This window comes from Melospiza georgiana, chromosome 6 (genome assembly GCF_028018845.1).
Source record: "Melospiza georgiana isolate bMelGeo1 chromosome 6, bMelGeo1.pri, whole genome shotgun sequence".
Lineage (NCBI taxonomy): Eukaryota > Metazoa > Chordata > Aves > Passeriformes > Passerellidae > Melospiza > Melospiza georgiana.
In genome coordinates, this window is record NC_080435.1 from 61,859,430 (window position 1) to 61,886,939 (window position 27,510).

Consider the following 27,510-nt stretch of genomic DNA (forward strand, 5'->3'; position numbering starts at 1 on the left):
GGGGTGGTTCCAGCTGGCTGTGCAGGCCAGAATTCCAGCAGGACAGCAGCTCCTCCTTGTCCTGTGACTCTGAAATCCCACCCCACAACACCCTCCTGGGGGATTATGGCTTTTTCTGACTTAGAGATGTGGTAACTGAGAGGTGCTTGAAAAACTTTCATTTTATTTTTAGTTGTATGTGAAGGGTGAGATAATACAGATGTTATCATTTCCATTATTATAATTAGAAGTGAACTATTCATTATTTATAACAGATGTTATAATTTCCTTTATTATAATTAGAAGTGAACTATTTCTTAATGATTAGTGCTTTTTAGCTCATTAGTTTTTGTTACATTATGTTCTAAATGCTTTAAAGTTAATTATTTAAAATTACCCCTCGTGAGTCTTTCTACAGTGCATTTTTTATAGTTTTATTTTTCCAAAGTATTTACTTTTATTTGTAAGGTTATCTTTTGGAATTTGTTTCTTTTTTAATAATGCTTGCTTTATTTTATAGTGTTTCTTTTTTAACAATATTTGCTTTATTTTATAGTATTTTAAAAATAATGTTTGCTTTATTTTATGGTGTTTTTAAGTTAGTATTTCTTATTTTAAGGTTTGTATATGAAAATATATAATGTATAATATGTAATATGTAATATATAATATGTTATATATAATATGTAATATATAATATATAATGTATAATATATGATATATATTATATAATATAGTATATATTATATATATTATATAATATATACTATATAATATATAATGTATAATATATAATATATAATGTATAGCATATATAATATAATATATAACGTATAACGTATGATATATAATATATAATATATAATATATAATATATAGCATATATAATATAATATATAATGTATAATATATAATATATATTATATAATATAATATATAATATATATTATATAATATATAATATATAATATATAATATATAATATATAATATATAATATATAATATATATATATTCTATTCTATTAAACTTTGAAAATTTTTATAAATTTATTTCTTACACCCTTCCCTGAGGATAAATATCCTCAGTGATAAATCTTGGCAGCTGAGGAGGAGCAGTGTCCTGGAAAGCAGCTGGGACCAGAGGTGATCACAGCCCATGGATTCCCCTGCAGGATTCCCAAACAAAGCTGAAGTGGCACAAGCAGTTTCTGCCCCCACAGGAGTTTGGGCTGGATATTTCTGGTGGATTTGGTTTGACTTCAGGTCACTGCAGTGACCTCAGGCACCTTGCCTGGCTCTTCCTTGGCATGATGGCAGTGGAACATGAGCCAGGCCTGGCATTCCCTCTGGGCTGTGCCAGGCTGTCCCCTGGCCATGGCTTAAGGTTTCCCAGCAGTGACACAGAGCTGCTTCACACATCCCTGGTATTTCACACATCCCTGGCAGTCCTGCAGGTGTCAGTGGTGCAGGGCTCTGGCTGTTTCCAGCCCTAGGGGGTTCATTTTCCATGGATGGGAAAGAGGTGACAGAGGAAATGGCCTAAAAGCTGAATATTCATGTCTGGGTTGATGGGGGGCAGAGGGAAGCTGCTGGGCAGGAGGGAGGGGTGAGGAGGTGAGAGGATTTGAGCAGGGAAGGGGTGAGCACACGTTTTTCACTGGAGCCCAAAATGGTTTGGGTTGGAGGGGACCTTAAATCCCATCCCATTCCAGCCTCTACCATGGGCAGGGACACTTTCCACAATCCCAGGGTGCTCCAAGCCCTGGTCAGCCTGGGCACTGCCGGGGATCCAGGGACAGCCACAGCTTCTGTGGGCACCCTGTGCCAGGGCATAACCACTGTCACAGCCAAGAATTCCTTCCCAATCTCCCATCCATCCCTGCCCTTTGTCACTGGGAGCCATTCCCTGGCTCCTGTCCCTCCATCCCTTGTCCCCAGTCCCTCTGCAGCTCTCCTGGAGCCCCTTCAGGCCCTGCCAGGGGCTCTGAGCTCTCCTTGGGGGCTGGAGTTATGTTTTAAGCTGCTGACCCTCTCCTCCAGATACAATCCTGAGACATCTTTGAGTCCTTGGAGGCTGCTCCTCTTCCTCCCTTGACAGTGAGCTCTCCCATTTGAGCTGGCTGGTTCCCACGTGCTAGGATTGTGTTTATTTTTCCATCCTGCAGTAGCCAAGTTTGTCATTTAATAAACATCACCCCCCCAGCCTGATCCCTGTCCCCTCTGTCAGCCAGGGGAACAGATGGAAGGGCACAGCACCAGAAATGCCTGACACTGCCCAAAGCTGGAAAGGAGACAACTGGAGATTTTGAGATGAAAAGAAAAAAAAAATTAATGTATTTCCATCTCTGTTGTGCCTTCAGGCCTGGTCCAAAGCCCTGAGCTCCTGGAGAAGGAGCCTGTGAGGGCTGAGTGTGCCTGCCCTCACTCCTGGAGCATGGCACAGGATCTTTCCCTGCTTGTTTTTGGAGTGTTGGAGCTTGGGCTGATCCCAGGGCAGCCGTGCTGAGCTGCCAGCCTCTGCCAGGGCTTGGAGCAGTGACAGCCCACGGACACAGGGCTGTTTGTTGAGGGAAGCAGCTGCAGCTCATGATGTCAATTCTGCATGGATTCAGTCCCAGCTTTGTCCCTTTGTTGAGCAGGGAGCAGCCACGCTCCCGCAGCAGAGAGCAATCCCTGAGGAGCAGGCTGGGGAGGAATGCAGTGGGAAGAAGGTGCCTCCTCATCCTTTAACCTCCTCACATCATCTGCCATGGCCTAGAGTGAGCAGAATCCCAAAATCCCAGATTGGTTTTGCTTGGGAAGGACCTTAAAGATCATCTTGTTCCATCCCAGGGGCAGGGACACTTCACAGAATCACACAGAATCACAGAAGTTCAAGGCTGGAAGAGACCTATAAGATCATCAAGTCCAGCCCATGTTCTAACTATTCAACTAGATCATGGCAGCAAGTGCCACATCCAGTCTTTTTTTGAACTCTTCAAGGGATGATGACTCCACCACCTCACTGGGTAAATTATTCCAGTATCTGACCACTCTTTCTGTGAAATATTTCCTTCTTAATTCTAACTTACATCTCGCTTGACGCAGCTCGAGACTGTGTCCTCTTGTTCTATCTTCCCACCAAAATCAATCTGTTCAGGAAAATTCACACTTAATTCTCTGAGGAAGTCAAGGTGGCTGCTGAGAAGTGGCAAAATCAGCAGCCAGAAGCAGAAAGGATTTTACAGAATTCTTGTCTGACTTATTGCTACACATATTTTAGGTCAAGGGCAATCTGATTTTTTAATTAATGCTTTAAAGGTTAAATTGTATAGAACGTCTGATCACAGAGTAAAGAAAAAACCCAGCAGTATATACAGAAATAGCATCCATTTAAGTTACATAAATCCTTATAAATATAAGAGAGAAATCAGTTATTCTATAAAAAAAATAATTTGGAACATGTGTTCCTGAAGCACCAGCAGAACATCCTCATGCTAAGGACTTCAGCTAGCAAATCTTTATAAATATACCTGCAAAATTCTCCCTCACTCTGACCAGAAACAAGTGCCAGAAGATGCACATTTCTATTTTGCTCTGAAACAGGAGCTCTCCTATTTGAACCTCAAATGGCCATTGAGGTTTTTTGGCAACCACAACACATCCCATCCCTTTGCAAACACCTTTCAGGGCCACAGAAATTCTGCTGGCACCCTGGAAGCTTTGTAGCAGGAATTGAGACAGTTTGGGCGGGGGTTTGTGGATGCTGCTGTCACTGCTTTGATGCCTGTGCATGGAATTTTTGTTTGACTCAAAAGAAATGAAAAAGAGGGAGGAAAAGCAGCCCTAAAGCTGAAAGCACTGAGGGTCTGTGCACTTGAAGGGACACTCAGAGGGAATGGAGTGGCCTCTGCTGTCCTCTTTGCAGTTGTCTGAGTCACCTGTGGATTGAGTGAGTAATTCATAATATCCTCAAGATGTTTGTGTCATATTAATAATAATTTCCACTGTTGGAAATTACAGTCATGTAACAGATACTAAAACAGAGAGACATTCATATATGTGTTTGTGTGTGGTTATGTATTATATTTTCTTTTTATTATTTTTTCTCCCAGCTGTGACTCTCCTGTGCCTGTAGCTGGGAACAGCCATGCCAGCCCAAAAGGACAGATGGGTTTCTTCCGTGGTTTTCCTTCTCTTCTCCATCCCACTGTGTGGAAGTGCCAGCCTGCAGCAGGAGCCAAGCCCCCAGCACTATTTCAGTGGCTTGGAAGCTGGAAAAGCATCCTTGGCTTTTTTCAGCCCCAGTGGTACGTGTTTAATGTGAGTTTCCATCAGCCTGAGGGCTCAGCAAGGCTTGGTGAGAGTGGAGCAATCACTGAATTATGGAATGCTTGGGGTTGGAAGGATCTTAAATCCCATCCTGCTCCACCCCTGCCATGGCAGAGACACCTTCCACTGTCCCAGGCTGCTCCAAGCCCTGTCCAGCCTGGCCTGGGACACTGCCAGGGATCCAGGAGCAGCCACAGCTGCTCTGGGAATTCTATCTCAGCCAGGAATTCTTCCCAATCTGCCCTCTGGCAGTGGAAGCCATTCCCTGGGTGCTGTCCCTCCATTCCTTTTAAAGAGTCTCTCTTCATCTTCCTTGTTGGCTCCTTCAGGCACTGGCAGGCTGCAGTTAATTCACCCCAGAGCCTTTTCTATTTTCTCAGCCTTTCCTCTGGCAGAACTGCTCCATCCCTCTGATCAACTTGTGGCCCTCCCCAGTGAAGGGGCAGTTCCTGAGGTTTTTAAACCCAAAGGGGTTTTGAGGAACTGGTCAGATGCTGTGTTTTCACAGTTCCAAGTGCTCCTGACCCCTTGGGATGGGTTCTTTCCTGGCTGTGTCCTCAGGCACAGTCCCTCAAACATCTTCATTCATTTTCTGGATTATTTTCTGGAGGCACTCTGGAGGAAAAAGCAAATTTCCTAAGAATTTTCCCCTCTTCCATAACACCTGCTAGAAAAAGCAGAAATCCCTTTCATGAAGGAGAACTCAAGGCTGTCATGGATTAGGAGAAGATCCCTGACCTTCCTTTTGTTCTTCCTGATCCCCTGGGTGTGATTTCCCAAAGACATTGGCATGGGCTGAGGAACATCTCCCACACCTCAGTGTGTGGCAGGAGGATGCTCTTCACCCTGAGGACTCGCAGAGGATTTTTTTTTGTTTGTTTGTTTCAGTTTCTCCTGGTGCCCAGCCCTTCCTGGAGCACATTGAGAGCTCAGCTGAGGCCCTCCAGGACTATGGTGTCTCTGTGGTGAAGGTAAGTGGGGCTCAGGGAAGCTGCTGGGTGGGATGGATGAGTAGGAGATGAGCAAGGAAAGATGAACACAAATTTTTCATAGGATCATGGACTCACAGAACAGCTTTGGCTTTCAGGGACCTTAAAGCTCATCTCTCTCCAGCTCATCTTCCATGGACAGAGACACCTTCCACCATCCTGGGTATCCCTGTCCAGCCTAGCCTGGAACATTTCCAGGGATGGAAAATCCCCAGCTTCTCTGGGCACCCTGTTCCAGTGTCCATGTTCCATGATGGATGAGGTTGGTTAACTTCTTTTCAGCTCAGTGCAATAAATATTTCAAACAAAAGAGTTTTTAGCTGAAATTTTATGCAGATTCACAAATTCAGGCAAGTGTAATTAGACTCTAAGAAGTGTTTATATATTTATATTTGGATTTATTTAATCTCCTCCAGCTACAGACCAGGGTCAGTAAGGAAGCACTGATCTGTCACTTTGAATATGCTGGGCAGATCATGGGGTGCTTTGATCCCATCTGACCCAAATCAGCAGGCTGAGCTGCAAAACTGAAGTACAAACTCCCCTCTCCATCTGTGGCCTCCATTTTGATGGATTTTCCCTCCCAGGAGGTTTGGAGAGGCTGAATTTACACTCTTGCATGACAGAAAGCTGTAGGGGCTGTGTGGAGTCATTGTGGGGCTGCATCTGTAATTACATGTATTTGCTGTCTAGGTGAATTGTCCCAAGGAGGATGTCTCAAGATATTGTGGAAAAGAAAATGCATTAAGGAAAGCCTTCCTGTTCAGGTGAGGGGCATTTCTGGGCTCTGCCCTGGGATTTCTTCCCAGTTTGAAGGAAATGTTTCAGGAAACACTGTCAGCAGTCAGAGATGTCAGTGGAGGAATGAGAGGAGCCATGAGGACAGCAGTGACCTGCACAGTTCAGCCAAAGGTGCCCCCAAAATTCCAGCCCAGGCAGAGGAGATGCTTTGTCCTCAGTGTGGATTCTCCCATCCTGCCCCAAGTTCCTTGGAGCAGCAGAGGGATGAGCTGTGGAATGAAACCACAGGAGAAACTCTCCATCAGTGTTCTGCTGTTCCTCTGGCCTCCCTCCCCCAGACCTATACTCAGACCTCAAGGTTTTGGGTCTAGTCCAAGAAAGAAACACTTTTTGGTGCTCTCCTTGTTGGTGGGGTTAACTCTTCTGCCCTGGGTGGGAAGGTTCAGCTCCCGGTCTCTCCTAGGGCTGTCACATGGAAGCTTTTCCATGAATCAGCTCAGTTCTCATTGACTGTTGTACTGACAATCATGGAATAATTAAGGTTGGAAAAGACCTCTGAGGTCATCAAGTCCTACCATTCCAAAGACCTTTAATATCATCAAATCCAGCCATTCCAAAGACCTTTATGGTCATCAAGTCCAGCCATTCCAAAGATGTTCAAGATCATCAAGTCCAGCCATTCCAGAGCCCTTTAACATCATCAAGTCCAATCATTCCAAAGACCTTTAAGGTCATCAAATCCAACCATTCCAAGGACCTTTAACATCATCAAATCCAGCCATTCCAAAGATCTTGAAGATCATCAAGTCCAACCATTCCAAAGACTTTTAAGGTCATCCAGTCCAACCATTCCAAAGACCTTTAAAGTCATCCAGTCCAACCATTCCAAAGACCTTTAAGATTGTTGAGTCCAGCCATTCCAAAGACCTTTAACATCATCAAGTGCAACCATTCCAAAGACCTTTAAGATCATCGAGTCCAACCCTTTCCCCAGCTCTGCCAAGGCCACCATGTCCCCAAGTGCAGCAGGAACCTGCTCAACCGGGCTTGAACGCTTCCCAGCTCAGCTCAAAGACCTCTCAAGTGTGTTCTGCCATTTCTCCATCATCCTCCCTGTCCTGCTGTGCCTGCCTTGGCTCCCTTTTCCCATGGATCCACGCAGTGACTCTCTCTCAGTTCCCTTGGTGACTCTCTGTTCTCTCTGCAGAGGGCACCGGCTGATCCGAGAGTTCCCCACCGACGCCCTGTTCGACGGCAACTCCATCGTCGCCAACGTTCTGTTGTGAGTCCACACCACATCCCTGGAAGTCCATCCCCACATGCCCAGACCACATCCCACTCTCTGAAATCCTTTTCCTTTCTATTCCCACTAAATTCCAACCCCAGGCTGATGCCTTGTGTCCCATCTGGGTCACCAGAAACTGATGCCTTGTGCAGGCTGCCCTAGAGCAGAGGCTGGATGGAGCTCCAGAATAAAGCAGGGATTCATTCAAAGCATCTCCTCCATGGATCCACCTTGGGCAGCACCAGAGCCCAGCCAGGGCTGCACCCAAGATCAACCAAAATGGCCCCAAAATGCACGGCCGGGCACGGGCTCTGTCCCTGGGATCAGTTCTGCTCCATTTGCACCTTGCAGTTCATTGTCCCATTCCAGCTTTAGCCCAGGCAGTCCCACCCTGCTTGTTTTTCTCTCTCCAGCCCACGGTGTTTGTGCTCCTGGGCTGAGATTTGGGGCATTTGTCCTTGGTGCCCAGCTGGAGCAGGAATTGTTTTGTCTCCCTGCTCTGTGCACAGAGCTCACCATCCCATAATATCCCCTCAGACCCACACACTAAAGCAGCACAGAATGTGAAAAATAGAAAAGCTGAACCTGAGGCATCAAGGTGTTCCAGAGGCTGCTCTCAGTCAAGCTTCTCTCTTCATAATGGTTTGACCCTGTTAAACTTTTTCCCTTGAGATAACTCCCCAGCACACACCTGGGCTCTTCCATTTGGCTGTGAATCCTTAATCTGCCAGCCAGAATCTGGAATTTTACCCTGTTTTCCCCATCATGCTTGTGTGGCTGCAAATTTACTCTTCAACCAGTTGCTAATGAGGTTTTTTCTGCCTCCTCAGTGCCCTGCTCTTTAATGAAGTTAAATATGTTGAAACACTGGCAGACCTTGAGAACATTGAAAATGTATTGAAGGGGAAGTCCAACATGGTCTTTGCCTATGTACCAGCTACTGGGACAGCAGGTATGGATGCTCATTTCCATCTTTCCTCTCTTCCCCAGCCTTTTTTTGGTAGAATATCCAGGAGCTGAGTTTCTGACCCAAAATCCTGCAGATGAAAACCTGAAAGGGCCTCCCAGCCACAAGATCTCTACTTCCATATGCCTTGCTTTGTTTCCAAAGGGATCACTTGCACCAGAAAAGTTTTGCTGGGAGCATAAACCTTGAGAGATGGACTTGGAGAGGGAAAGCAAGCCAGTGGTTGCTGTCTTAAAAATAATAAATCCTGGCTCTGCAGAATGGATTCTCACACAGCACCTGTTTGCTGGGTGTCAGGAATGGGATCCAGCTCCAGTTGCTCACTTCCCTTCACAGTGTGTTTTCAGACAGACTCTGTGACATTGTACCAAGAGTTTCTGAAAGCCTGGGAATTGATATTTACACCTGGGAACTGATATTTGCAACTGGGATTTGGTATTTGCCCCTGGGATTTGATATTTGCACCTGGGAATTGATATTTACACCTGGGAATTGATCTTTGCACCTGGCAGGGATGAGACAGGAGGTGTGGAGGAAACAGAGCTGAGCTCACCTTGCCTTTCCCTTTCCAGAGCACAGAGCTGTGATGGAGGCAGCTTTTGTCTATGGGACCATCCACCAGTTTGTCCTGACAACTGAGGCAGCCCTGCTGAAAGCCACCAGGTACATCCAGAGACACCCCCACCATGGAGAGCTGCTGCCATGCTCTGTTTGCCTCACTCCTGGTGTCTCAGAGTCCCAGAGCAGCTCTGGGATGGCATTAGGATGCTGTGCCCAGGGTGGACAGTCAGATCTGTTTTCCAGAAGCTGCTGGTTGTGTTCCTGGCCTTGCTGTTTGTGGCTGTGTTGGGTGGGATTTCACAGGATAAGAGCCCTGTGTCTCCTTGCTGTGGCTGGTGGATCAAACCTCAGCCATGGGTTCCCAGGGTAGTTGATGTTAAAATCCTAAAGCTCTTTCCCCACAACTTTCCAGGAGAGTTGATGTTAAAATCCTAAACCACTCTGGTATCCAAGAGCAAGGACTGTGGCACTGCTCATGGATTTGGGTATTCCCTCACTGGCCAGCCCCTTCCCAGGCAGGAGGAGCTGCTTTAGAATGGCAGATCCCTCCTTGTGACTGCAGGCAGGAGTGTGAGGGAGGAGCTGGGAACATCACAGGGGCTGTTGTTTCCTCAGCCCCAGAGTGCCCAGCTGGCCAATGGCACCTGGCTGGTACCACCCTGTGGCTGCAGGGCAGAGATTGTCCCCTGTGCTGCCACTGCTGAGGCCACACCTCAGATCCTGGGCTGAGTTCTGGGCTCCTCATGACAAGAAACATTGAAGGGCTGGAGTGTGTGCAGAGAAGCAAACAGAGCTGGGAAGGGTCTGGAGCCCCAGGAGAGGCTGAGGGAGCTGGGCAGGGGCTGCAGAATCCCTGAGGGAGCTGGGCAGGGGCTGCAGAATCCCTGAGGAGCCGGGCAGGGGCTGCAGAATCCCTGAGGGAGCCGGGCAGGGGCTGCAGAATCCCTGAGGAGCTGGGCAGGGGCTGCAGAATCCCTGAGGAGCTGGGCAGGGGCTGCAGAATCCCTGAGGAGCTGGGCAGGGGCTGCAGAATCCCTGAGGAGCTGGGCAGGGGCTGCAGAATCCCTGAGGAGCTGGGCAGGGGCTGCAGAATCCCTGAGGAGCTGGGCAGGGGCTGCAGAATCCCTGAGGAGCTGGGCAGGGGCTGCAGAATCCCTGAGGAGCTGGGCAGGGGCTGCAGAATCCCTGAGGGAGCCGGGCAGGGGCTGCAGAATCCCTGAGGAGCTGGGCAGGGGCTGCAGAATCCCTGAGGAGCTGGACAGGGGCTGCAGAATCCCTGAGGGAGCTGGGCAGGGGCTCAGCCTGGAGCAAAGGAGGCTCAGGGGCCCTTGTGGCTCTGCACAGCTCCTGCCAGGAGGGCACAGCCAGGGAGGTTGGGCTCTGCTCCAGGGAACAGGGACAGGACAAGGAGAAACAGCCACAAGTTGCACCAAGGTAAGTTTAAATTGGATATTAGGGAAAAATTCTTCATGGAAAGGGTTTTCATGTCAGAACAGGCTGCCCAAGGCAGTGGTGGAGTCCCCATCCCTGGAGGGATTTAAAATCCTTGTGGATGTGGCACTTGGGGACACGGCTCAGTGATGGCCTTGACAGTGCTGTGGGAACTTTTGGACTCTGTGATCTTGGAGGGCTTTTCCAACATCAATAACTCCATCATGAGTGACCCGGGGTTTTGTCACAGGGACCAGGGTGGCCCTTGCCGAGGTGCCGTTCCATCCTTGCCGCGTTTCGGGTTTGTGCCGTGGCTCCCGCTAGATGGCACGGTTGTCATTGCGCAGGAATCGCCTGAATTCTCCTCAAAGCAGCGCCGCCCCCTCCCGAGCTGCTGAAATGCCGGGAGCTTCTCCAGCAGGAACAGCTTCCAGCCAAGCCGGGCAGCGGGATTTGAGGTCTTAATAGTGCTTAATAGAGCTCTTAAATCCTTACCCAAAGAAGGTGATCCCTGTTTTAGGGGTAGGGAATGGGTTCATTGGAAAAGGAAAGTGACTTCCCAAAGTTACCCACAGACCAACAGCAGTGAGGGTGTCACAGCTAACCAGGGACACCTTCCACTGGCCCAGGGTGCTCCAAGCTCCATCCAGCCTGGTCTTGGGCACTGCCAGGGATCCAGGGGCAGCCACAGCTGCTCTGGGCACCCTGTGCCAGGGACTCCTCACCCTCACACTTCCCAATGTCCCCTCTCTCCCTGCTCTTTGTCAGTGGGAGCCATTCCCTGTGTCCTGTCCCTCCATCCCTTGTCCCCAGTCCCTCTCCAGCTCTCCTGGAGCCCCTTCAGGTTCTGGAAGAGGCTCTGAGCTCTCCCTGGAGCTGCTCCTCTCCAGGTGAGCACCCCCAGCTCTCCCAGCCTGTTCCACAGCCCTGCCAAACCCTGGGCTTGAGGATAATCTGTGCAACACATCAGCAAACCTGCTCCTTCTCTCAGGGCCCTTGGAACCCCTGCTCATGGTGGGTTTTGTCTCCTCTCTCCCAGCCCTGATGACCCCGATGTCTCCTCTGCCTGGCTCCTGTTCTGCCACTGCCAGCAGGTGACAGAGCCAGCCCAGGCCTGCAGGAGGACAGCCCTGGCACAGCCCCTGACCCTGCTCAACATCCACAGGCACCTCAAGCTCATGGGGGCTCCACTGGTGGTAGGACTGGGAAGGAGGAGCTGCCTGGGTGGGAGGGCAGGGAGGGAGGTGAGAGGAGAGAGAAAGGCTGAGGGTGGCAATCTGCCCCTTCCAGGGTGGCTCCAGGCAAGGAGCAGGAATCAGCTGGTGCAGCTGCCTCACCAATTCAGGGCTGGCCAAAACATCAATAAATTATTGAGGGCATTTTCCAAATGACTCTTGAGCACTTCCCCACTCAATATGAAGCTGTTTCCAGTGCTCTTGGTAAAGAAACCTTCCTGGTGTTCTGTGTAAACCTCTCCAGATGCAGCTTTCAACCATTTCCACGTGTTCTATCCCTGGATACTCTGGAGACATCAGTGTTTCCTTCCCCACATCTCCTCAGGAAGCTGTAGAGAGCAATGGGGTCATCCCTCAGCCTCCTTTTCTGCAAACCAGACAACCCCAAAGTCCTCAGCTGCTCCTCAGGAAGCTGTGGAGAGCAATGGGATCATCCCTCAGCCTCCTTTTCTCCATACCAGACAACCCCAAAGTCCTCAGCTGTTCCTGCAGGCTCAGGAGCATCCCCTCAGGAAGCTGTGGAGATCAGTGGGATCATCCCTCAGCTTCATTTCTGCAAACCAGACAACCCCAAAGCCCTCAGCTGCTCCTGTAGGCTCAGGAGAATCCCCTCAGGAAGCTGTGGAGATCAGTGGGGTCATCCCTCAGCCTCCTTTCTGCAAACCAGACAACCCCAAAGCCCTCAGCTACTCTTGTAGGCTCAGGAGCATCTCCTCAGGAAGCTGTGGAGAGCAATGGGATCATCCCTCAGCCTCCTTTTCTCCAAACCAGACAACCCCAAAGTCCACAGCTGCTCTGAGGCTCCCTGCAGGAGTTTCAGCACCCTCTGGAATTTGCTGTCAGTCCTTCCCACCTTGGTGATCACAGGGACAGGAGGTTCCCTCCTATTTCCTCCTTCCAAGGGGCAGAGAACTTCAGCAGCCTCCTGATCCCAGTGCTCATTCCTGCCCATCCAGAAGGATGAGTGGATGAGCTGGGAATGCTCCTTCAGCCATTTTCCTGGGTCAGGCCCATGGAGCTTCAGCAGGCACCTCTCATGTGCTGTCATGAAGCAGCACATCCAAGGCAGGAAGGGAAAGATTCCAGCCCTTGCATGTTGTGGCTGGGATTTTCAAACTGCTCCAGGGAGTGGATGCCAGGTAAATAAAAATGAGTGGAGATTTGACATCTGGAATTGCTAAACCACAAAAAAAAATCCCCACAAAATAAAGCCCAGGTTTTTAACAGGGAAAGTCATGACATGTTGGAACAGCTTCACTGGAGTTGTGTGGGTTCTGCTTCCATGGATGTTTTAGAATTGGGGTGGGAAACTTTTTCCTGAGGATTTCTGTGGCTTCAACTTGTGGAGCTGTGCTGCAGCATAACCCTGGCTGTTAACCCTGGCTGTTCTCCAGACAGAGGTTGCTGAGGACCCAGAGAAGATCTCCACTGTTCACTTGCAGCTCGGGCTGCCCCTGGTGTTCATCCTGAGCCAGAAGGAGACCTATGAGGCTGACAGGAGGACAGCAGAGTTGGTGGCCTGGCAGCTCCTGGGGAAAGCAGGAGTTGCCCTTTTGTCCAGGTATTTCCCTCAGGTGTTTCTGGTATTTCTGGTGTTTCTCAGGTATTTCTGGTGGTTTTGGGTTCTCCTTGCTTTTTGTGGGGTTTCTGAGCTGGGTTACCCCAACACCAGGATGGCAGTCAGTGGATTCAATCACACTTGGATGAGAGGCAGTAAAACCAAGCTATATCCTGGGACAGAGTGTTTCATATTTAAGGATTTATCCAGAATTGTATTAATTTGGAAGTTTTGCTGGCTTAGGGGTGGAAGAATATTCAGATTAAGAGAGATTTTGGAGAGGAAACTTAGCAGTGATGGAATTGGGGCAGAAAGAGGAAGGGTGACCTTCCATGTCACACCATCTGATGTTCACTTTGTGTTTTGGAAGGGACCTCGTGGAGCTGAACGTTCTGCAGCGCTCAAATGTGGCCCTCAAGACACCAGATGAGGTTGGATGCTGGATTTCTTTATTGGACAGCTCAGCTCTGGAGAGGGTGGTGGGATGTTGCTCATCTCTGGGATTGATTTGCCAGCATTCCCTGAAGCTCAGGGGGAAGTGTCTTTCCTGATTATCCAGAGAATTTGTGGATTTCCCACCCCTGGAAGTGTTCCAGGCCAGGTTGGACAGGGCTTGGAGCAACCTGGGGTAGTGGAAGTGTCCCTGCTCATGGCAGGGGTGGAGCTGGGTCATCTTTAATGTCCCTTCCATGATTTGGGTGCTGCAGAGCCACTGTGCCTGCTGGGAAAGACAAAGCAGTGAGTTTATTTTGGGTTAAAACATTGAGTGACATCTCCAGTGCACCTTGAGGCAACACAAGGTTGTGAACTCCATCCAAGTGCAAATTCCCCAAAAGATTTGGACTTCTGAAAGATGTCAAAAGATGGGAGAGGGACTGAGTGTGAAGCAAACAGCAAACAAGCAAAGCTCAGTGCTGGGCTGATGTAAGGCAGTGCCTCTGGCAGGGAGCTGGGAGATTTAACCAAGGAAGTTTCTTTCCCAGTTTATCCAGAGAATCTGTGGATTTCCCACCCCTGGAAGTGTTCCAGGCCAGGTTGGACAGGGCTTGGAGCAACCTGGGGTAGTGGAAGTGTCCCTGCTCATGGCAGGGGTGGAACTGGGTCATCTTTAATGTCCCTTCCATGATTTGGGTGCTGCAGAGCCACTGTGCCTGCTGGGAAAGACAAAGCAGTGAGTTTATTTTGGGTTAAAGACATTGAGTGACATCTCCAGTGCACCTTGAGGCAACACAAGGTTGTGAACTCCATCCCAGTGCAAATTCCCCAAAAGATTTGGATTTCTGAAAGGTGTCAAAAGATGGGAGAGGGACTGAGCGTGAAGCAAAGAGCAAACAAGCAAAGCTCAGTGCTGGGCTGATGTAACCCAGTGCCCCTGGCAGGGAGAAGGGCAGGGTGGGAGTTCAGTGAGGCTGATCAAGATGAGTTCAACCCTGCAGGGACCTGACCCAGCTTGTGAGGCAGGCTGGAATGGGCTGCTGGCAGATGCCAGGGAACACAGATGTCCCAGATTACCTGAACTGTCCCACTGGTGATTTCAGGTGCAGGATCAGACCTGAGCATCCCCTGAGGGCTTCCCCTGGCCTGCTGAGAGATGTGCACTTGGGTGGCTCTGGGAGCCCGTGGGAGGTGCCAGCACTTTGTCATTTCCCTCAGCTCCTGATCCACTTTCCATTTTCTCTGCAGTGCCTTTGTCTGAGTGGTGCCAGCACTGGTTTTAAGCTGACAGGGTCTCATTTCTGAGAAATTCATGTTGCTTTTTTGCTTCTTTCCATGGGTGGCCAGTCCCTGTACACTTGGGAACATTTCTCCTGGCTGAGCTCCATGAGATAAAGGATTTTTTGAGCTGGTTTCCCAGGCTGTGATGGGCTCCTTGGACCTAGCCTGACCCCTCTAATGAGGGGATATCCAAGTACTTCCCTGCTCTCCTTTCCTGTTTGTCCACTGGGATTTTTCCTGCAGTGCTGGATCTGAGTGAAGTTGCTGGGAGATGGGGCTGGTATTCACTTTCACCACAGGATCCCTCCTAGCCACATTTACTTACATAGCCAATTTTCCTTACATTTACAAGGAAACATCATCCTAGAGTGAGAATCAATCAATGAATCAATTCTAGAGTGAGACAAACTCAAGCACAGGAGAAATTGGGACAAAGAAGCATTACCCAGACATTCCCCTGCTTGGCAGCGTCAGGAATCTGTGACACATCCCAAAAATAAGGAGCTGGGAGATGGTTCCCATCAACCTTGAGTCTGATCTGCAGACAAAATAAGCAGGGGGGGGATGTTGTGCTGCCACTGATTGATTGTTTTCCTCAGGGAATGCCAATCCAATACCTGGTCTTGGAAGACACTGATGAAGTTATAACCCTGGTGGAAGATAAGAACAAGGTGAAACCAATCCAGGAGGATGAGCAGGAGGAGGAGGAGGAGGAAGATGAGGATCAGCAAGAGAATAACAATCAAGGTGTGCAATTAATCAAGTGAAAAGCTGATTGTCATCAGACAGAAGGTGCAATCAGCATCAGACATGGCAGAGCATTAGAGAACACTTGCAAACCATCACAGTCACTTCATGGTGGCCACAAAGGGGCTCTTTCATTCTCTGAGGTCACTGGAATATGACAGACAGCTCTGATTTTTAGTGGAAACACCAGAGAGAAAAATCAGAGTTATTGTGTGAGGGACAGGAATGTGCTTGGATGCTCCAAAGGCTGGGGGGGTTAAAGTGCACCCTGCACTGTGTCCTGTACAAGCATCTGAAAATCATCCACCCCTTTGGAAGGTTTTGAGACACGTTTATGTAAGAGCAGATCCAGACTTGCTTCCTCCAGGGAGCAAACTCTGCTCCCTGCAATGCAGAATTGAAAAGGAATTTGTTCTCTGTGCAAAACTGTGGGTGTTTTCTATAAAAAAGGAAAGGGGGCAGGATCCTAGAGGAGCTTTGAGTATTGTTCCACTCAAGGGCAGAGCTGGTGTGAGGTGGGATTGGGGCATTTTGGGGGGGTTTGTTTGTGTGTCTGTGGCCATATAAGAATTCACTCACATCTCTGCTGAGAGGTTCTGGATTACAAAATCATGCACTGGGGTGGCCCAGGGGGTGCAGTTCCCCCTGCCCTGGACACACCAGGCTTGTTTTGTTTTTTTTTTTGCAGATATTCAGGATGACCAGGTGGTGGAAGCAGTTTCCAGGGACAAGAAGAGAGAGCTGCCCCTGGAGCAGATCCTTGTCCTGACAGAGGAGAACTTCCACTCTTCCCTCCCAGAGGCTGCCAGGACAGTGGTGCTGTTCTATGCCAGCTGTGAGTATGAACTGTGGCCTGGCTGTCCCTTCTGTGCCTTTGGGATGTTCTCTGTGCTTTCCATGATCCTGAAGAGATCCTGGAGAAAAGTTTTGGCCATTGATCTGTGCCACATCCTGTCCCGTGAGCAGGGATTAAATACAATTAATTAAATACAATTAATAACAGATTAAATCAGTTCTTCTCATTGGCTGATAATAGCAGATATTATTCTGATATTAAGAGATTTTTAACCTTTATTTTATAAGAAAAAAAAATGTGGGACAAGAGGGGAAATTAAAGTAGCGTGGACTCATGGGCTGGCCTAGACATGAAGCAGAAAGTTAAATTTTCCTTATTTATTTCAAATCCTCAGAGCTTTAAAGCACCTCAGGATGCAGAGATTGGTAATGTGGCGTTGTCAGGGAGCAGGGTGGGGCTGGCTGTCCCTGGCTGTCCCTCAGGGCTGTGTCAAAGGACGAGAAGAGGCTTCAGGTTTTTTCTCGATCTCCAGTGTTTATTAGTTTTTATCTAAAAGATTTTCTCTCAGCCCAACAGAGATCTGCACAGCAGCCAGCCATGAGCACACTGAGAGCCCCCGGGGCGGTCACTTATCTTTATACTCAAAATTACATATACAACATTTATCAATTTTCCCCAATACCTTTTACCCTCATTAACCAGTGCACTTTTAGTAATAACCAATCCCAAAGTGCCACCATCACCACAGAAGATGGAGGCCAAGAAGAAGAAGAAGAAGGACAGGACACGCCCCAATTCCTCCATCTTACTTCTCTAGACCCCCCTGTACAGAAATCCTAAACCCTGTGTTCTACACCTTAATTAACTTATCCCTTCACCATTCACCCCAGTGAAATCCTCCCATCCTCATACAGGTGTCGTCTCCTGTGCAGGATCAAAGTCCTGCCACCAGACACTTCTGGCAACATTCCAGGACTCCCGAGCCCCACAAGGGTGGTCTCAGTCACTCTGCACCTCAGTGCTGAGGTGCTGAGATCCCACATCCCCTCTCCTGTGTTTCAGGGGAAGCTGTGTCCCTGGCCGTGCTGCGCTCTTACTCCGAGGTGGCCGCTCACCTGCAGGGTAAGGAACCCCAGGGCTCAGGGCTTCCCCTGCTCCTCTTGGCAGGAGGAAACGTGGCATTGGTGGCACCTCATTCCCTGGAATACACTCATTTTTCACCCCTCAGACTCCTAAGGAAAGCCATATCCACAGCAGGTGGTTTAGGAACCTTTCTTTGTGTCTGATTTAGGGATCTTTGCAGAGTCTCTGCTCCTGGAGAAAAAAAACACAAAACAGGAGGAAATGGCCTCAAGATGCAGCAGGAGAGGTTTAGGATATTAGGAAAAATTTCTTCATGGAAAGGATTGTCCAGCCCTGGCACAGCTGCCCATGTGTCCTCATCCCTGGAGGGGTTTAAAAGCCACATGGATGTGGCACTTGGGGACATGGGACAGTGCTGGGGGAACAGTTGGACTCAGTGATCTTGGAGCTAAACTATTCCATGATTTTATCCTGGAAACATTCAGGGCCAGGTAGGATGGGGCTTGAAGCAACCTGGGATTGTGGAAAATGTCCCTGTCCCTTCCAATCCAAATGACTCTGTGATCCCCTTTGCTGGGCACAGTGACTGCATGAGGGAGAATTTGGGAAGGGCCAGGGGGTGACACAGAGCAGCAAACAGCAGGAACTGTGACCTGGAACATGGAAACAGGGTCCTGTCCTGCCCAGGAGACAAATCAATGTGCTGGGTGGCACCTCAGCTCTGCTGGAAAAAGGAGCTGTGATTATCCCTGGCTTTGGAGGAAAATGGGACAGACAGGTGTGGGCAGGCCAGGGCACAGGGCAGGACAATGTCACATTTGCAGGGATGGTGCCTCCAGGGTTTGCAGTCTGGCTCAGTTGTGGGAGTTCTCACAGGTGGCCACAGAACTCCATAAATAACACAGGGATGGTGAGCAATGAGCAGCACTTAGAGACAGCACATCAGGGAATCTGGGAACAAAAATCTGGCAGGAGGGATCCTCCAGCAGGGTCTGTGCAGTGTGAGCCCCACATTCAGGCCTCCAACCCCATCCCACTCTGGTTTGTGGAGAGAGGTTCTTACATGGGATTAATCTCATCCAGAGGTGCCTTTTTTCTCCCCTTGGCTGCAGGGGACACTGAGGTGGCTTCATCCCACTGTGGCACAGTGGGGACCTCACATGGATCTGGGCAAGAGCCATTCCAGCACCTCTGGAGGTGGCTGGTGCCTTCTCCTGGTTTTTTTCTCCATCAAGGCTCATTTTTCCTGGCACTGGACACTGTGTCCTGCAGGATTCAGCAGTGGGAACATGAATGGGGGGTGCAGAGGACCCCACAGTTTTCTGGGAAGCAGCTGCAGTGGGAATTGCTTACAAGAAGCTGTTCCTGGGAATGCTGCAGGCAGTGCTGAGGGCTGGAGGAAAGCAGGGCTGGATTCATGGTCTGCATGAATTCATCAAGGGAAAGTCAGCAGCAGCTTCGATCTGGACTGAAATCCCAGGAATAAACAGGAAGGGACAGCAGAGGTTGTTGTTGTGGGGTTGGTGGTGGTTTGGGGTTTCTTTTGGACTTTCCCAGCAGCCAGACCAGCTAAAGGAGCAACACTGGAGGGTCTGAGGGTAAAACCAGCCCCTTCCCAAGAACACAGGAGGGTCTGTGGGTAAAACCAGCCCCTTCCCAAGCAGCACAGGAGGGTCTGTGGGTAACACCAGCCCCTTCCCAAGAACACAGGAGGGTCTGTGGGTAAAACCAGCCCCTTCCCAAGCAGCACAGGAGGGTCTGTGGGTAAAACCAGCCCCTTCCCAAAAACACAGGAGGGTCTGTGGGTAAAACCAGCCCCTTCCCAAGAACACAGGAGGGTCTGTGGGTGAAACCAGCCCCTTCCCAAAAACACAGGGTCTGAGGGTAAAACCAGCCCCTTCCCAAGCAACACTGGAGGGTCTGAGGGTAAAACCAGCCCCTTCCCAAACAGTACAGGAGGGTCTGTGGGTAACACCAGCCCCTTCTCAAGAACACAGGAGGGTCTGAGGGTAAAACCAGCCCCTTCCCATGAACACAGGAGGGTCTGAGGGTAAAACCAGCCCCTTCCCAAGAACACAGGAGGGTCTGTGGGTAAACCCCAGCCTCTTCCCAAGGCAGTGGCCAACCCCTGGTGGGTTCTGCCCAGCCAGGATTTCACCATGTGTGTTCTGAATCACTTGATAACAATCTCAGGGCAGGGAAGCAGCCACAGACAGATTCTCAGCAGAGATCATGAACTGCCTGGGGTCAGGGCCTTTCCTCTGTGATCACTGAGGTCTCTGCAAAGACTCCCAGGCCAGATGTGACCCTGTGGAGTGACTCCAGTCTGCTTTCCCTGCCATGACCTGGGAGCAGACACAGAACAGCTGCATTGGTGGATCTGGAGATCCCTTTTCCCTGCTGCTGAAGGAGCCTCAGGGAACTGGGAGAACCAGCTACCAGAGGAGCTGGAAAACATCAGAAGATGCTGTTCCCTGGCTCTCAGTGATGGCTGGAGCAGGAAGAAGACCTCAAGCTGTGCAGGACTGAGGACAGGACATGGGGAATGGCTTGGGGCACTCTGAGTTCCCCAGAAGCTCTGGTATTCCTGCCTGCTCCGGGGTGGAGCTTCCTTCCCAAGGGCTGGGAATCCAGCAGCAGCTGTCTGAGGAGTGAATCACCCGTGCTGGAGGCACTTTGTGAGCTGCAGGAGCAGGTCCTGCTCCCCGTGCCAGTTCTTTGTGCACAATGGCACTGAGAACAGGCCATGTGTGATCAAACACAGGGGAGTGGAGGAGGCTGGAGACTGCAATGACCCCGTGAGTCATCCCCTTCATCCCCTCCCAGCTGCTCAGCACATCCTCACCAAGGGGAGCTTCCAGCCCTCAAGTGTTTTCCATTTGTTGAGAGATCCAGAGGAGCATCTCTGCCTTGCTGAACTGAGCAGGTTTTGTACCCTTGGAGCAACAATTTCCCATCCCCCTGGGGCTCCCTGCTGCACCTCTGGTTTGGTTTGGGAGATGGGAATTTTTGGAAGCAGCAGGGTTAAGAGCAGAGGATGTGAAGGTGAGACATTGCTGAGCATTTCTTGGGTGGCTTATTGGCCTTTTTTTGCAAAGAAGAGAGGAAATCAGTATCTAAGAAGAGCAATAAATTGTGAAGGAAAATGGTTCTGCTTCTCTCCTCTGTGCTCCTGGGGTCTTCTTGACCAGGGATTTACAAAGACAAGGTGGAATTTTAGCTCAGAGGCAGGAAGATCAGCTGCATGATTTAGCAATTCATATCCATGGAGCTTAAAACTGGAGTGAGGATTTCAGGGCTCATTGGGTGATGTTTTCCAGGTAGTTGTTCCCATTCTGTATTGGATTCTTCCTCTTTGTACACTTTGTACATAACTTCTCTTTCATGTTGTAGTCTTTGGACCAGCTCTTCAAGTGAGCTGTTTTTTAATACAATCATGGAATTGTTTAGGTTGGAAAAACCTTCCAAAATCGAGTCCAACCAGCACTGCCAAGTCCATTGCTGTCCCATGTCCCCAGGTGCCACATCCACACAGCTTTTTAATCTCTCCAGGATGGGGACTTCACCACTGTACTGGGCAGCTGTGCCAGGGCTGGACAAACCTTTCCATGAAGGAATTTTCCCTGATATCCAATTTAAACCTCCTCTGTTACAACTTGAGGCCATTTCTCCTTGTCCTGTCCCTGTTCCCTGGAGCAGAGCCTGATCCCCCTGGCTGTCTCCTCCTTGTGCAGAGCCACAAGGGCCCCTGAGCCTCCTTTGCTCCAGGTGAGCCCTGCCCAGCTCCTCAGGGATTCTGCAGCCCCTGCCCAGCTCCTCAGGGATTCTGCAGCCCCTGCCCAGCTCCTCAGGGATTCTGCAGCCCCTGCCCAGCTCCTCAGGGATTCTGCAGCCCCTGCCCAGCTCCCTCAGGGATTCTGCAGCTCCTTCTCAGCTCCCTCAGGGATTCTGCAGCCCCTGCCCAGCTCCTCAGGGATTCTGCAGCCCCTGCCCAGCTCCCTCAGGGATTCTCCAGCCCCTGCCCAGCTCCCTCAGCCTCTCCTGGGGCTCCATTCCCTTCCCCATGTCCATTCCTTTCCCTGAACATGCTCAAGCACCATGCCAGTCCTGCCTTCCAAATAATTTTAAGTTCAAATGATTATAAGTTCAAGGGATTCCTGATTTTTCCTCTTCCCTGTGGCACTGATGGTTTGTCTTGTCCTGGTTTTCTAAGACCTCTAGGACAGAGGTTCTTGCTGTTGCTGGGTTTAGTAGCACCTAAAACCACAGGGAGGATTTTGTGCTCTTCTTTCACCTTTCCTCCCCCTCACCAGTGACCACAGGGCTGGACAGTCCCTTGCTGAGTTACTCAGTTCCTGAAAGTTCTGCTTGTTCAGTCATCAATGAAATGCTGCAGGTAGGGATGGGAGGGACCATCCTGTACCAGATGTTTTCCAGGCCAGATGGGGCTCCTTCAGAGCACATGGTAAATTATTCCCTGTGCTAATATCCAAATATTAAAATTCATCTTTGAAAAGGCTTCAAGCAGCCTCACAACTCGATTTTAGCAGGACATCAAAGCCCCATTTCCATGGAATTCTTTTCCAGAGTTGGGCAAGACACAAGATGATGTGGTAAGAGATGATGAGAACCAGCTCTACTGGCTCAGAGGTGTGAAGCAAATCTGAGGGCAGGCTTTCAGTTTGAGATCTTCTTGCAGAGTCTGGGAATGACACAAACCATTTCTGCTCTTGTGGAGTGTTTGGACAATTATTGTCTGAGTGGATTTGCAGGCCCTTCACTTCCTGCTTTTCCTGCACAAGAGTTTGACACAAGGCAGAACAGCAAACTCCTGGTGTGAGCTGCAGAGCAGAACCTCAAATGAAGGCTGCAGAACATGGTCCTGTGGGAGGCCAAGGGTGCAGGGATAAGGAGCAGGAACTCCTGCTGAGGTCACCTCTGCCTTCACCCCCATCCACAGAAACCCTCATGGAATCCCAGAAGGGTTTGAGTTGGGAGGGACCTTAAATCTCCATCTCATCCCACCCCTACCATGGCAGGGACACCTTCCACTAACCCAGGGAGCTCCAAGCCCTGTCCAGCCTGGCCTGGAGCCCTCCCAGGGGTCAGGGGCTCCACAGCTCCTCTGCACAGCATTTGTGCAACACTCAGCTGGGCTCAGTTCTCAGCAACTTGTTTCAATATTTGCTCAGCCCTCCCCACCCTGGCATGGGCTGCTGCTTGACCCTGCCCAGTGCTCCCACTGCCCCTCAGAGCACCCCTGACATGTTGATGGATTTTATTGTTTCTCTCTCTCTCTGGTGATTTCCAGGACAAACTTGGTTGGGTTTTTCCTCGGGAGGAAAATCTTTTAAACTGCTCCAGATTCTCATTTGCTTAAACCTTTCCAAAAACGTTTCCCAGGCTGACTTGCTGGGCTCTGCAGAGGTTTCACCAGGACAGAAGAACTTAATTTTCCTCCCATGGGCTGCAGATGCTGTTGAGTGCCCATCCCTTTCCTGCATCTCCTCATGGATTGCTGCTGTCCTCACACTTTGCCCTTCACATTGCTTTCTGCCCCTCTAGGCTTGAGATCAAAACCAGTTTTATTCCATCAGCCAGGCCTTTAATGAAAATAGTGATCAGAATCAGAGCCAGGAGAGGGAGAGAAGAAAGCTTGGCTGGTTTCTCTTGAGAAACCCTCCTCATCTGCCCCAAGCCTGGTTTCTGCAGGATTCTTTGCCATGCTCTGCCTCCATGTGTGTACTTGTCTCTAGGTTTTATCCCATCTTTCCCATGCAGTTTTGAGTCTTGTTCAAAGAAGGATTTGGGGAAGGAATGAAGATTTCTGAGATTGGGCATGGACAACTGCACACTGTCCTTGGTCAGGGCCCTGAGGCAGCTCAGGTGGGGCTGGAAGCCAAGGGAAGGGAGGGAGTGAAGCTGCTCAGGGTTCAGGTCAGGCTTAGCCATGGACCAGCAGCAGCCTGTGCTGGCTTCACCCAGCCCAAAGATGAAAGAAAGGCTGAAAAGGTCCCTGGAAGTGCTCCAGGCCAGGCTGGACAGGCCTTGGAACAACCTGGGATGATGGGAGGTGTCCCTGCCATGGCAGGGGGTGAAATTAAATGAGTTTTAAGGTCCCTTCCCACCCAAACATTCTGTGACTCCATGATTCTTTGCTGAACTTAATGCTGGAGTTGCACAAATCTTGGGCTCATAGAGAGCACTCAAGGAACCAACTTTCCATTTGTTTCACTTCTTACCAACCTCTTGAGTTTCTTGTGTTGGTGAGAGCCTTAAAAAGCCTTTTTGGGACGTTTCCCAGGACCCACAGTTGGACTGACTGCTCTGTAATTCCCAAGTGCTCTTCCTTTCCCACTCCCTTACTTGTGAGACCCCTTTCTTAAGGTCCTACAGGCATCTGCTCATGGCTTGGGTGGGATCACAGAAAATCCTGAGCTGGAAGGATCATCAAGCCCAACTCCTGCCTCTCAGGACAGCCCCAAGGATCCCACCCTGTGCCTGAGGGCAGTGATGGGAGCATCTCTCTTCCATCCCCTTCAACTGCTCCATGTGCATTTGGCTTCATGCTTGAGGTAGAACAGAGATTTTTCAGTACTGAACAACTTCATAAATGCAAAAACCTTGGCTGCATCCTCTTCCTCCATCATGGCAAGCTTTATCTTCCCTCTCTCCTGTTAGTGAGTGCTTGCATTATTTCTTTCTCTTGGCCTTATTCCTAAGGTATTTCCAATACCTTTCCCTGCTGCCTTTTAAGCTCCTGGACAGTTGTCTCAGGATTTTGTGGTGTTGCTTGGAGTTACCAGTCAGATGTGAATTTTCTGGGAGTGAGTGATTCCAAGAGGGAAATGGGGCTATACTCAAAGGGATTCTGTATTTGGGGCTGGATTTTGGTAGATTTCTGCCAGAATTAATACAAATATAGACAATAATATCCACTGGGCTAATAAAAAGCTCTATTTTCCAACCAGTTGATTGTTGTTTTTAGTTTTTTCATATCATTCATGAGTATTTTTTTCCACTCTAGGAACCCCAGGGCTTTTGCTGTCCCGGGTGAACTGCTGGGACTGGCCTGGCCTCTGCTCCCAGGAGAATGTCACCCAGTTCCCCACCCTGAGGATTTACCAGCAGGGACAGCAGCCAGTGACATATGGTGGCATGTGGGGAGCTGAAGAGCTGAGCAGCTTCATCCTGCTGTGAGTGACAAATCCCCAGTGGGACATCTGCCACATCCTCTGTCACCATCCCTGTCTTTTTGCTGCAATTCCTTCTCTGTTATTTTCAGTGGGGATCCCAAGGCTCTCAGTTTGGCTCAGGCTGTTCTCCCTTTGCTGTCACCAGCTCCAGCACCTCTCTGGTGATAATTATCACCATGCCAAATGATCATTTTTGTCTCTACTGAGGTGTCACACTTGTCCCATTGTGATGGGGCCTTGTTGGGTTGAGGTTGCCCTGTTGTCTCTTCACCCCAAAAGCAGCAGAAACAACAGCCCAGTTCTTTCTCTGCCTTTCCACAGGAGCCAAGTTCCCTGCCCACTGAAGCTGGCCACCATGGCTGAAGCAGAAGGATATTTGAGAGGGGAATTTCCAGCTGAGCTCCCATCCCACCACCACCCCTCACTCCTGGGAGTGTTTAGCTCAGCCACCAGCAAAGGTTTGTTGGGATTGGTGGGTTTAGCACTCTCCAGCTTCATTCCTGGTGGCACAGGGCTGCTTCCAGCTGCTGGAAGTTCACAGCACAACACCTGGCACTGCCTTTTCCAGTTGTACAGTCAGAGGGGAGCAGGTGGTTCCAGGGATGGGATTTCAGATCCATCCCTGGCTCAGAGGACATTCAGCTGGGTTTGCTACACCCACAGTGGGAGTAGAAACTCCCCAAACCTGTTGTCCCTGTTGTGCCTCCTGCCCCTGACCCTGAGGAGTTTGGCTCTGTCCTCTTTATGAGTCCCTTCCAAGTGGTTGTAGGCTGGCAATAATTCCCTTTAAGCCTCTGGTTCAGCCCAGATCCCTCAGCCTCTTCCTGGAGCCCATGTGCCACTTCTCCCTGCATAATTTTCTTAAAAAAGGAAGAGATCCGCTCTTGGATCTTGCTGGCTTCTCCTGAAGAAGGAGTAGCCCCAGTTCTTGTAACACAGAATCCAAAACTTTTTTTTTTTTTAAATAACAGAACAGCAATAGGATAAAGCAGAAATTTCCTGCATCAGAAGGAAGGAAATATGAACAACTCAATGAAATTCACTTGTGGGTTTTGGAATAGATGCACACAGAAATGCAATGTGTTACCAGGGGAGAGGGAATAAAGTCAGTCTGGAGAGAGAACTTCAGGCAAATCACAGAATCATGGAATGGTTTTTGTTAGAAGGGGCCTTAAAGCTGATCCCATCCCACCTCTGCCATGCCAGGGACACCTCTCACTGTCCCAGGCTGCTCCCAGCCCTGTCCAGCCTGGCCCTGGGCACTGCCAGGGATCCAGGGGCAGCCACAGCTGCTCTGGGCACCCTGTGCCAGGGCCTCAGTTGGGAGCTGAGGTCTGCCAACCCCACAGACTCTCAGTTGCCAGCTCCCCCTGGGAATTGCTGCCTTAAAAATAGGAGAACTTCCTGATCTTGCTTAAGATGAAACTTCCAGACTATTTTTCATTTTTAAAGCTCCCTTGTGCCTCCAAACTTTGGTTTAATGCAAACCAAGCTACTTTCTCATGTGAGGGGGTCCAGAGGGAAGAGGTAAGAACAAGACAGGATGCCTGGAACCAACTAGAAAACACTTGGGCTGTGTTCCCCAGGCCAGCTGAGAGCCAGATCTCTGCCTTCCTCTGGAGAAATAATCTGGTAAATACAACAGGAAACCCTACTGATCCCAAAAAACCTTTAATCCAGCCCAGAGAAGCTCTGGCTGCTCCTGGAAGTGCCCAAGGCCAGGCTGGACAGGGCTTGGAGCACCCTGGGCTGGTGGAAGGTGTCCCTGCCCATGGTTTGGGTTTGGAACTGGGTGAGTTTTGGGGTCCTTTCCAACCCAAACCATTCTAGGATTCTACAGAGAAGTTTTTTATTTCCTTCCGTGCCAACAAGAGCCTTGGGGGTTTCCAGAGAGCCTTTGTGGGTCCTGTAGGATTGTCTGTTCCCTCAGGGCACATTCCAGTCCAGAATGGCATCCTCAGCCTCAGGAGGTAACTCAGGCACAGGGAGATGAAATTTGGGATGTCTTCTCCACCCACTTCCTGAGGGTGCTGGAGCTGAGATGCAGAACAGCCTGAGGGAGCAGGAACCTGGAGCCAGCTGTTCTGGCATCAAACCAGGCTGGAGTCAGGAGAACCACATTGTTCCTCTTACCAACCTGCAGATTTATCAAATTATAGCTTTAGAATTCCCAACCATTTTCCCATGGCAGAATTCCTGCTCTAACCCCGAGCAGCAGTGAGTGGGGTCATTGTCATTTCTGGTGAACTGAAACACAGCAATGAGATGTCCTGCTAAAAACATCCTGGAGGTTTTCCAACCCTTAGCATCAGGACTATGTTAAGAAACCCTTTGTGGGGTCTGAGCTAAAAGAGGCTTGGTGGAAAAATCCTAAATAAAATTTTCTAGGAAGAGGTGAATGTATTATGACGTTTTTCTGGAAACTCAGAGAAATTCTAGGACAGAAATTTGGGTTTGATGCAGAAACTGGAAGCATCTTAAGAAGTAAAACTGTCCTAAGCCCTCAGGAATATTTGAAAATATTGAAATATTTGAAAATATTTCAAAATATCCCTGAGCTCTGGTGCCTCACAGGGCTTGGCAGCATCAGTGAGGAAGGCAGGAGAGATGCAGCAGTAGCTGCTGTGCTGGAGAGCACACCCAGAAGATTCCTCCTTCCAGAGGGATAAAAAGTGAAGCTCAGATCCTGCTTCCCAAAACTCTGCAGGGATTTTAGACCCTTCCTCATCAGGCAGCTTGGGCCCTTCTTGTCCCCAAAGCAGTGAGGTTGTGCTTGTGCAATTCAGGGCAGCTGGGATTCCAGCCCAAATTGTGCTGCAGAGCATGGTCAGCCCCCCCAGGGAATGAAAATCGTGTTTTCAGGGGGGAATAATTTCCTAGGAAATACTGAAATGGATTTTTTTTAATTGCTTCC

The 27,510-nt window shown here is 49.6% G+C and overlaps 1 protein-coding gene across 2 annotated transcripts in view; it reads left to right on the forward strand.

Annotated features, from left to right (window-relative positions):
- Positions 1-27,510, forward strand: part of TXNDC16 (thioredoxin domain containing 16) — a 43,439-nt gene that overhangs the window by 2,899 nt on the left and 13,030 nt on the right. For both annotated transcript variants that reach the window (XM_058025640.1, XM_058025641.1), the window contains 14 exons: positions 4,075-4,269; positions 5,180-5,262; positions 5,974-6,047; positions 7,229-7,303; positions 8,137-8,258; positions 8,846-8,936; positions 11,305-11,461; positions 12,895-13,061; positions 13,429-13,489; positions 15,374-15,521; positions 16,210-16,356; positions 17,380-17,439; positions 24,428-24,596; positions 24,918-25,054. In XM_058025640.1, the coding sequence (XP_057881623.1) occupies positions 4,110-4,269; positions 5,180-5,262; positions 5,974-6,047; positions 7,229-7,303; positions 8,137-8,258; positions 8,846-8,936; positions 11,305-11,461; positions 12,895-13,061; positions 13,429-13,489; positions 15,374-15,521; positions 16,210-16,356; positions 17,380-17,439; positions 24,428-24,596; positions 24,918-25,054 (1,651 nt within the window). In that variant the 5' untranslated portion in view covers positions 4,075-4,109. The remainder of the gene's footprint in view (positions 1-4,074; positions 4,270-5,179; positions 5,263-5,973; positions 6,048-7,228; positions 7,304-8,136; positions 8,259-8,845; positions 8,937-11,304; positions 11,462-12,894; positions 13,062-13,428; positions 13,490-15,373; positions 15,522-16,209; positions 16,357-17,379; positions 17,440-24,427; positions 24,597-24,917; positions 25,055-27,510) is intronic.